Here is an 11,700-nt window from a genome sequence, read left to right as displayed (position 1 = left end):
AACATGAATCAAACATGCACTTTATTTATTTCCACTAAACAACAAAAGTACATCAAAATGATTGAAGCTAAGGGCATACAAAACTGTCTAACAAATAATGCACATCAAGATATATCTTCACATGAGAGTCATCCAAGCATGAAAAAAGGTCTTCTATAAATCATGGGTTCGGTGGCTCATCATCCAATCCATGAAGCCAAAAACTCCTAATCCCTAGAGGAATAGCAAGGAAAGTGTTCCTCTATTTATCTTCCATAAACAACTTAGTTGCCTTGAAATAGCAAATTGGAGATAATTTCTCAACCTGAAATATGGAATTAAGGATTTCAATGCATTCCTCTATTTGTTCTTTCTCACAAGCCCTGTCAAGTCTATCCCTTTTTAGGGTTCTTTCCTTCTCCATTTCTTGAACTTTTGCCCTTTCTATTTCTATCGTTCTTTCCCTATATACTGCAATTTCCTTCTCCATTTCCATTTTCTACTCTTATTAAAATCTCGTGAGCTTTCCTTTTCTAAGATTTCAAGTCTCTTCTTGTTGGACTCTACGCATGAATTAATCATTAAATCAAGTACAAGTGGAAGATATTGTTTCTTCCCTTTCTTCATGCTAGTGGGTGGTTTTTCAACTCTCATCTTACGGTCTGGCATCTCTAATACATCACCATTGGGGTCAACAATGTAGGGACTGGCGAGAGATTCCTCAGTTGTTGATGTCCTTTGATTATCTAACATGACAACTAATGGTGGACTATCTGAAATAAGGACATGATCATTAAGACCCATTTCAAGTGAGTATCCCATGTCCCTGGTTGTTTGTGTTCCTCCAAAAAATGTACTCTAACTCATCCCAGTGACGATAAACTTGTGTCCTAAATGATCATGCCCAACAATGAGTCTACACAATATAATTAGTTAAGTAGGTTTTATACTATTCTAAACCAAAGCAAATGAGTGGGTTTAAGGAAAAATTACCTTTATCAGGCTTTGCCAGACTTCTTCATTTGTAGGGATTTTTTGTCAATGGATCTACAGTTACACCTGTGTGGTTAAGGAGGGTTAAGTATCACTTTCGACGTTGTTTAAGTGCATTATATTTGTTTTTGAATTGAGCATGAACATAAGTCTTGTTACGTTTTTAATTAAATTTCTAACGGATGTATTTCCACCCTTCCATGTTAAAAGAAGATGTAGGCATGTTGTCCCTAACTTGTTCCACCATTAGATTAATGAAAGTCTCTTCCTCTACATCAATCCATTGCGCACAATCGGGACCTAATTTGACTTCTTCAGTATCTAACTTTGTTGCCATCCTACTATCAAACCCACTAAACTTAATTTTGTTATTGTGAATAGTGCTCTAAAGCTTTGCTATTGTGAATAATAAACATGACCTCAATTAAAAATAAAATAAATTCAAAAAATGAAATTGTTTCATATCACAAAAGATCACATATTCAGATTTTTGGCTATCAAAACAAAGAAGACAAATTCAAGTTCTAGCTAAACTAGCATGAGTACCTATTGACCAACAATCACTTAACATGTACAAATAAAAATAAAATGTTTGTTCAAATGTTTAAGACACAAAATTTTGAATGCTACAATGGAGGATATTAAGAGAAATTAGTACATTCTATTAGGTAAGTCTTAAGCATCAATACTGTTCTAAGGGTTAAGATGTAAGAAGAACTTTAAGTTATATAATTGCCAATTTATAATCATAATGCAATATGTTTCAATCAAAGGCATTTTGACACAATTGTAAGCCCGATAAAACCCAAGGGCTACCAAAATTTTAATTTCCTTTGAGTGGCTTATTAGTCTCAAAATAGATATGAGTTTAAAAGTTTTTATAGATATGCGATGATAAAAGATCATACCCATTTTACAAGCCCATCCAGAACTAGACAGGTACTCAGTCTTGGGTTTGGATTGGACCCTGTCCAGTCCAAAATCAATTTGGATGGACCAATAAGACATATTGGATTGGATTAGTTCGGTTCAAAATATTTATTAGATTGAATTGGACCTGGTCCGTCTATAACAAATTTATATTGGATTGGGTTGGATTAAGCCAATATCTGGTCTATTGATATATGATAAGAATGTATGTGTCAATGGACTGGGTTTGGGTTGAAATCAATATAAATCAAAATGAATTTAAACAGATTTGACGGTCCAGACATTGAATTATATTGGACCGGTCCAAATTGGTCCAAAACATTCATTAGATTGGATTGGACCTGATCCATTTATAATGAACTCACATTGAACTGGATCGAATTGGACCAAATACAATCCAATTGACACCCCTAGGTTCTCCCACCAGTTAAAGGAGAAGTTTATCTACATATGATGGCTGCTCCATATGTTTGCCGGGACTGATAGACTTGGGAAGCCCTTATGGCAGGAACAAAGGCATTGCGATGGAAATGCTTAGTATTCAGCATGTGGAGGTGGAAGGAGCTTCTCGAGCAATAACAAGTTGGCTGAGAGAGGTAGTGAAGCCCCATGGAGGTTCAAATATTTCTTGAGAGAATCTGGAGATCTGTTCTCTAGTGTGAATATCTTTGAGTTATATCCAAAAAAGGATTATCTGTTGGTTTTATTATCAAATATTTGTGAGATTTGTGGTTGTAAATTAAGCAAGAGCAAATTTATTATTGTGTTAAGAAAGTGTTCTTGTGAGAAATACACTTGTGTATGGACCGTATGGTTAGGAGAGCATCCTTAAAACCTATTCATTTGTTGTAAAGGCCGGAATAGCACCCACACCCATGAAGCCTCTCCACTAGAACTCAATTATTCAAATACTATTTTGGTTTTATAATTATTCTATCAATCATTCAAATAATATTCTAAATGCTCTAACTTGATAAATGAAATAAGAAATTCAGTTCCGATGTTCATCTGTACACTTTCAATGCCAAAATCCCTGAGGCTCATCTTCATCTTTTGATACAAAAAAAAAAAGTAATTCAATACAAAAAGAGTAATTTATAATACAGTTTACACATGAGGATCATTTCGATACCAAACAACAGCAGAATGGACCAGACAAATAGGAAATTAATTCTTGAACGAAAAATAACAGGAAGCCAAACACAGATGTAAACAAATCGTTTGTACTGACCTCTTGATCGGAGATGAAGAATGGACCAGACAATGCTCTGTAAACCCCTTTCGAAAAATAGAACTGGGAACCTAAAAACTAAAAAGACTACAATACCTGCTCAGGCGACGACCTCCCCTAGCGCCGATTGCAGCGGTTGAGTGGTGAGAGGGGAAATACTTCAACAGCAAAGAAGAAAGATGCGCAGTATAGGTAAAACCCTACTTACCATTGCATTTGAAATTCCAATGGGCCAAGAAGCACCAAAACATTCTCACCATCGACAGCTCATGTGACAGCTAGGATACACATTAGTGCCACATCATCGAGCCATTGGGGGCAACGGTTCACCAATGCATAATCAGAAGGAATGTGATTTATGATGCATGCCCGTTTTTTATCATTTTTTTGAAAAATCGCCTGAACCAAACAGTCACATAGGTGATGAAAAGTTGAATCGTCTACGTGGCTCCGATGTGACACCACTTTTTAGAAAAACGCCCACAATACCAAACATCCCCTATGTGTATCAACAAAAAGAAAAAAGTTTTCGAGTGGGCAGAGTCAACTCAGATCGACATTGTGTCGTATGCCCCTACGGCCCAACCCAACTCCAGATTCTACATAGGTTGAGCTTAGCCTTAGAGTTTTTAGGCAATTGACTGGGTCTTGGGCCTGCTTAAGTGTAGACCATGGGTTTAGCTCTAATTATGCTTGGACATGCAAAATCAGGTTTGACCTCAGGTGGGCCGGGCCTGGCCTAGTTGTTTGGCAATTTTTTTAGAAAGATCTTCCAACAGCCTAGACGGCCAAAAGATATATTGAGCTTTTATGGTCTTGTCTTTAAAGAAAATGACTATTTGGTAAGCAACTCAGTCTACCAAGATTTTAAAGACGCTTTTAGAGGCTATCTATCACACTGACCAAAAAGCTTCATTTGAAGCTTCCCGAAATTCGGCTTTTCTCAGTCTTTTCGGGTCTTTCCATGCACACATCTCATCTTTCTAGCTTTTGGTTATCAAACTGGGAAAAAAAACTAATTTTTGGTCTTTCAAGCTTGTCGAAGCCTAAAGCACCATGCAAAAAGACTAGACAAACACCACCTAAATATTAGGGCCTGCGTTGGCTTTAAACCTGACCTGGCTTGCCCATGTTGTGAGATTTATTAGGGAAGTAGAAGCAGAACTGAAAACTATATCTTACGTTATTATGTAATTATGCAGAATTAAAGAATTCAATTTACTCGTCTATATATATACATATATATATATATATATAATAAAAAGAGGAAAGAGGGGAGGTAAAAGTTCCTCTCACCATAGAGCTTACACATGCCTCCTCATCCTCTCATTTTTCACACATGTGCATATTTGCTTTTAAATTAAATCATTAAAATACAAGTCAAAATTTAAACCCTCATAAATCTTCATTGTTTCTCGTAAAATCCATATTTACTCTCTAATAAAATCATTCTTAAATCTCTCTCTCTCTCCTCTTAATAGTCAATGTTTGTAACATTTCCCCTCTCCATTAAATCATTTTTTCCTCTTAAATCTCTCTTAATGTCTCTCTTTAATAAAATAAGCGTGTAAATTAAATGGATTGGGTGAGGCTAGGAGGCAACTAGCCCAACTCTAAATTCGAACCCTAACTTGAACCCAAACAATTCCCACCTCTTACATGGAATGAGCCAATCTTCTTATTCTTTAAAAGTCTAAAGAAACCATTGTTCCTTTTCATGGGTTATCAAGTTTTTCTCTTTTTTTTATTAATTTAATGTAAATTTTTTTCATGGATTACTTTGCTTCAATAATAAAATGCAATGAAAACACTTAATGTGAGCTTTTGGTTTTCTTCATTAGTTTAGTTTTAAAATTGTTTTCAAAATTTAGCTATTGATCTCATGGTAAGCACATTTTTTTCAAGCTTTATAAGGCCATACAATGGGGGATAGCCCATCCCACAACCTTGATGTTGCAGGAGTTGATCCCAAGTCTTCACTACACCTAAGTCCTAACCAAAGAACTCTATATCTTCGCTACATCTAACTAAACAGCCTACCAATTGAGCCACCATTAATTACTTATCATGCTTAGCTGTTGATTTCTGTACTTATCCTCATAATATATAAGTTATATAAAAAGAAATAAAATTAAATCTCAATAATAAAAAAGAAAAGGAAAATTATTTTTATACTATTTTATATACAACATAATAGAAATATATAAAATATTACTTTATTTTTTTAAATACATTTTTGAATAGCAGTAATCCATGCATTGCACGGGGTCACCACTAGTCCGCTACTATTCCACCCGGAATTCCGTTTGTAAGATTCTATTTTAAGGGAGAAAAACTTGTATCATGAATAGAAATGCAAAAGGATCAGATTGGATTCGAATCAGGATATATCCAAATTCAATATAACAGTATAAACATCCAATCCAAATATCCAATTGGATCACACAAACATATTTGAATTCAATTCCATTAATAATGTAGGATATTCAAATATGATCCGATCCAATTTAATTTATTAAAAAATTTTATGAAAAAAAGCGGTTTTTATTGCAGTCCAAAAATCCCAAAAAAAAAAATTATTACGTATCAGATCGGATCTCATCTTTTTGAATCGGACAGGGGTGAATTAAAATCCGAAAATGCGATAGGAATATATCCGAATCCGAAAAAATACGATCGGATTTCGGATCCATTTGCACCCTCCATGAGTCTGTTGAAGCAGCTATGGACATTGTTGAATTTTATCATACGTCGATGCTTAATGAATAATCCAACGGTGGCTCACGGAATGAAGGACCCGGATTGATGAATCATTTAACAGGTGTAGTGCAGTCTAATACGGACATTCTACACAGTTCACAAACCACTAATAATCAGTAATTTCCTGAAACAATTAGGCCATTTTACTTGTTAGACACCACCACCGCCACCGAAAAAAACAAAAAGTATGTTGAAAGCCGAAAACAACAGCTGCAAGTTTTGATGTTTTCTTTTTCTTTTTTGAAAAGAAAATTGGGAAAAAAAAAAGCATTCCATAGGCATAGACCATCTTCGTTGAATGGAACTGTATTTTCTTTTCTCTGCTCTGCTGTAAGCATCGACCATGAGCCCTCCATATATCTTGAATTGATGTCTTTCGCACAGTTGAGCTGAGGTTCAGAGGTTGCCCAACTGCCCAGGCTTTAACTTTTGAAATGCTTAAAAGCTTTAATATTCAAAGAAGCGAGATTGAACAGAAAAGGAGTTCAAACTTCTACAGTTGATCAGTTCTTACTGTAGCACCAAGAAAAAGCTCCTTACGTGTTTTCCCACTTTTTCACTACTGGCTGCATTTCTATTTCTTACTGAAGAGATATTGAATCACATATGAATTCACCTTCTTCTTTATCTATTCGGTCCCTTTCATGTGATGTTGATTTTTCTACATGGCCTTGATTTGTTTGATTATTAAGCTTGTCAATACAACAGAAATTAGCGGAAATAGCACCACCACGAGAAGAATTTGAGACATGGGTTTCATTAATTATTGAGTTCGACCTCTTCCTCTTGAGGTAATTAAAAAAAATTAGAAGAAAAACCTCCTTAGATCACAGCTGAAAACAGTTGGGAGTTGGGACAGAACCAGACCGATCTTTGTACATGAAATCTGACTGATCAGATCATGGATCCAAGACGAGGAAGAAAGGAGGCTCGACAGATGAAAAGAAAAAGGAAAATCAGGGGAAGAAACAATTACCTCTGAATTCACATCTTTGTTCTGCAATTTTTGGAGACAAGGATACCGGTGGGTGGACCAGTCATCTCAACCTGGCATCTGCCATGCAACCAGTAAGAAAAATGACTCAAGCCCATACTAACTTTTATTCTAAATGTACCCCTTACATTGTACACAACCCTGTTGTTCTGCACCTGCTTTTGAAGCTCCATCGCAAGATTCGGAGGCAAATAAACCTCGCTTGACACCATGCGAACCGACTCCAACCTCGTCTCTCCCCGCCTCTGGGAGAAGGGCTGCAGAGCTTGAGTCGCAATAAGCCTGTCGAAGAAGTAGAGCTCTATGTCCAAGTATTCGAATCTTACATCGATTTTCCTATTTGGGTTGGAGAAGTTTGCAAGGAAGGCGAAGTCGCCATTAAGATACTCAGGCGAATCGACGTAGATGCTATTGAGGTTTGCGCCGACGGTGTCAAACAAAGGGTGTCTGGGCTTAATGACAAGAAATAAGATCAAGGTGGCGATTCCGGCGAGGATTAGAAGAAGACTAAAGATAAGGCACAGGACTGCGGCACACCAGATGATGGGGTTGGTCCTGCGAGGAGGCCGGAGTAGAGTGGCTGTTCTTGATTTGGTGGAGGTGAGTTCTGGAGGATGAGTTTGTTGATCCACCACGACTAGCTTTGATACTACAATCTGATTGAGAGGGGTGGGTTTGTTCTGCTTCTGCATTTTGGGTGGGGGAGGAGTGAGTGGAAGCATATTGAGACAAGTTTGCGAAGAAAAACTTCGAAGCTAAGTAATGAGAGTCGACGGAGAGGGAATAGAGAGAGAGGTAGAGTGGCGGAGATTAAAGGGTGTAAATAAACTAATAATAAAGAGAAAAAGAAACTTTTTGAGTGTTGAGTGTTGATCGAGAGAGAAGGCGAACTAATGCACTTTGTTTGGAGATTGAGAAAAGCATGTGGTAGTTCTGATCTTCCTTCTGGATTTAAATTGTGGAAAGAAAGGAAAGGTAGGCTGTTTGGTGTTTGGCCAATTGGCCCGCAGGCCCCAGCTTCTTTGCTTTTGGCGTTTAACCTTGAAACTCCAAGGAAAGGTCCTGCGCAGACTTGCTTCTTTCCTTTTGATTCCCAAACAGTCCCAACTCCCAAGACAATTATAAGACGCCACCTGTCCTTCACTTGATAAATTTACGGTTTGGTTCGATCTTCTCAAGGTTTCGTTGAGTTTCATATTTTATTAAATGGAAGTTTGTGGTTTCGATTTGGCTTATGGGACTTTATAAATGGAATCAAACCATAAACCGTAAATCAAAATTATATACAATATAATTATATAAATAAATGATGTATTATTATATATAATATATCGAAACCGAATGTATAAAATTATAAATATATAAATTTTTTTTATTTTATATTAAAATAATAAAATAAAAGTTTTAAGTTTTAATTTTTAGGAGTGCTATTTAGATTTTCTAATTAATTTAAGTCTAATATAATTAAACAATAGTCTAAAGTTTCCCAAATCGTATTTGAAACCGCATCAAACTATAATAAAACGGTTTAATCTGATTTCATTTCTATGCCAAAATAATTTGAATTGATTTAAAAATTTCTCAAACCGTATACTACTGGTTTAATCTGAAATTTCTTTAAACTACACCAAACCAATCCTAACACCCCTAACTCAAAACGACTCTCCTATAAAATAACCTTTCCGTCGCGCTCACCCGATCCCAGCTCACAGGCGTTGTCAATTGAATCTTCCACTTTAAACTTGTGTTGTTTTAATGAAATCGATATTTGAAGAAATCTTGTCGTTGCACTAAAAAAACCCGGTCAAAGTCAAATCATTAGAGACGATTTGTATTGGGTTTGAAGTTGGAAGAAGTCACGCTATAGACCAAGTAGGGGTGAGCATTCGGTTTTTTTGTTCAGAACCGAACTGAAAAACCGAAATTCTAAAAACTGATTTAACTATAGGATAAATCGAAACTGAAATATTTGAAAATTGAACAAACCGAACCAAAATTTTTTTTCGGTTATTTCGGTTAAATCTTCTACTCTTTTCAGTCAGTCTATGTTCTATCAGAAGTTAGTTATGGAGTTACTATTGGTTGTTGTAAGCTTGTAAGGCCTATAAAGTTGTAGCTGGCGGTGAGCCGGTGAAGAAGAAGAGAACTGAAGAGAACTCGAAGAAGAGATTAAGGTAGGAAGATTGGAACTAGAAGAGCGGAAAGACGGAAACTGAGTCTGCGCCCTGTGGAAGTGGAAGTTTGCCTGAGTGCAGTGCTTGGGGTTGGTGTCTGAGTGCACTGGTCTGTGGTCTCTACTCTGGAATCTGGGGTCTGTAAGAGCCGAACTGCACTGTGGAAGAAGACGAAGAGTCGAAGAGTTTTTTCCTGTTTTGAGTCAGTGAGTGTTTTCCACTTTTTGTGTCTAATACAAAATTAGTTACTACTTACTAGTTAGTCATTAGAAATTTAGATTTTAGAAACTTTGTCTTTTATGTTATTGCTTATTATGGAAATTTGGCATATAGCCAAATACGATGTTTGGTCTCGAGTCTTCGATGTATATAAGTATATTTATTAATTTATTAAATATTAATATAAAATAATAAATTATAATATAAATAATATTAACAATATATAATTATAAAACTATTTTGGTTTTTTCGATTAACCGATTTAGCAAATATGGTAACCGAAACTAAAAACCGAAATATACAAAAACTAAATAGAAAAACCAAACCCGACCAAAAAACCGAATAGGCCGAACCAATTAAGCCAAAACCAAAATTTCGGTTCAATTTTTCAGTTTTAACCGAATTATGCTCACCCCTAGAACCAAGTGAACAAATGTTGTAATATTGCCAGATAAAAGAGTGATCCGACCAACATAGATAATATGCGAGAGTGCTTAAATCACCTACCATAAGTGTACATTTCAGCCACTCAATAAATTATTTGAAACTACGTTTCCTATTAGTTAGGTACCGAAATGCATAGTTGATAATTTTAGAAATCAACTACAAAAGGAATTTACATGGATTTAATACTAGCTAAATCCAACCCCCACAATTTTTCCATATGATGGGGATGTACCCTGGTCGGGGTTTGCTCACCATGACTAGACCATGTCCTCGGCTAAGTGGGCAATGCGGAATGCTGCACACCGGAAACACTAGTCGGGGTTTTCTAATCAGGGGATGCTTTCTCAAGCTACAACTAGATCTGGATTCATCCTATCAACTAGGAGAAGACTCTGCCTTTATCACTGATTGAGGGTTCTAGTACTACAAGATCATGTCCTTTGGCCTTAAAAACACTGGTGAAACTTACCAAAAGCTAGTGTACTGCATCTTCAAAGACCATCTTGGCCAAAATGTGGAAGCCTATGTCGATGGCATATTGGTGAAAAGTTGGAAGGCCGAGCAGCACTTGATTGACCCCGATGAGGTCTTCAATCTTCTCTAATGGTACCACATGAAGCTAAATATAACCAATTGTGCCTTTGGTGTCAATTCATGGTGACTCAAAGGGAGATCAAGGAAAACCCCCCAAAAAAGAAATTTGAGTTGTCCTACATATGCCCTCTCTCTGGATTCACAAGGACATACAACATCTTATAGGTCGGGTTGCGGAACCCAACAAATTAATCTAAGTTCTCACAGACCAATGCCTTTCATTCTTCGAGGCACTCAAGAAGGTGGAAGACTTCCAATGGAAAGAAGAGAGCAAGCAAGACTTCCAACAACTAAAGCAGTTCTTGAGCTTGTTGTCTCTGTTGACAAAGCCAAACCTTGGAGATCAACTACTACTATATCTCTCAACTAGTGATGAAGTGGTTAGTTTTGTCCTGGTTAAAGAGGAGAATGGCACACAAAGGCCCATCTATTACACTAGAAAATTACTCATCGATGCAGAGACTAGATATCCAAACCTAGAAAAGGTTCTCTGTTCTCAATAACCTTGGCTTGCTAGCTTAGGCCCTACTTTCAGGCTCATAGCATCTATGTCCTCATTGATCAGCCTCTCAAGCAAGTGCTACAGAAGCCAAAGACTTTAGGGTGTTTGATAAGATGGAGCATAGAACTTAGTGTTAGACAGTTTTGTATGCCCTTAGCTTCATTCTGATTTGATGTACTTTTGACATTTAGTGTAAATAAGTAAAGTGCATGTTTGATTCATGTTGTATGGTATGATTTTGTGTAAGACCCTAAAACTGGACACTTATTGAGACTCGTGTTAGTTTCAAATGTTCACAGCCATTGGATAAGTCTGGGGAGATTTATCCTGCCAAGGCTGATACTGGTGTGCTGCCAAGTGTTGGGATGGCTTATCTCGGCCACCAGGGTAAGACCCAAGGCACATGCAGTATGGGATTACTCGAATCCTTGAACCGAACTAGATTTCCAGTATTGCCCTGGACCTTAGAGACAGATGGGCAAAACTGGAAAGTTACACCTGACCCCTAGACTCGATTATGATACTTCACTAGGTGTCAGATTGGGCTGTCTTTGATATGCCAATCAGTGAGATCCTTGGCGGGGGTCAAAACCTGGGTATGTTGGGACAGTCTGAGAATTCATCTGAGTGGGTGATCATAGTGACAGGATCAGTCCCTTTGTCGGACAAAGGTAATGATCGGGAATGCACTCTCTTTGATGGAAACCAAACTGCCGGTAGTTGATTTCAATCGTTGGAATTTTGTTTTACAAAATTAATATATATGATATATAGGTAATTTCGTTTTCAAGTTGTTTGCAAATGGTTTTAATTCCCGGGATCCATGTGAGAAGAGAGTACAACTCTGTTCCTTGCAGCCGAGGGAAAGGTCATCTCT

At 37.0% G+C, this 11,700-nt stretch overlaps 1 protein-coding gene across 1 annotated transcript; it reads right to left on the bottom strand.

The window, feature by feature from the left end:
• Positions 1 to 5,624: 5,624 nt before the first annotated feature.
• Positions 5,625 to 7,831, bottom strand: LOC104594312 (Late embryogenesis abundant (LEA) hydroxyproline-rich glycoprotein family). Its single transcript, XM_088896528.1, has one exon. The coding sequence runs from the start codon at positions 7,607 to 7,609 to the stop codon at positions 6,878 to 6,880; it is 732 nt and encodes a 243-aa protein (XP_088752654.1). The 5' UTR covers positions 7,610 to 7,831; the 3' UTR covers positions 5,625 to 6,877.
• Between the last annotated feature and the right edge of the window lie 3,869 nt (positions 7,832 to 11,700).

The sequence above is a fragment of the Nelumbo nucifera genome, chromosome 1 (assembly GCF_055504915.1).
Source record: "Nelumbo nucifera cultivar China Antique chromosome 1, China Antique-T2T, whole genome shotgun sequence".
In the NCBI taxonomy this organism is placed as follows: Eukaryota; Viridiplantae; Streptophyta; class Magnoliopsida; order Proteales; family Nelumbonaceae; genus Nelumbo; species Nelumbo nucifera.
This window is presented reverse-complemented; position numbering and strand designations above follow the sequence as displayed.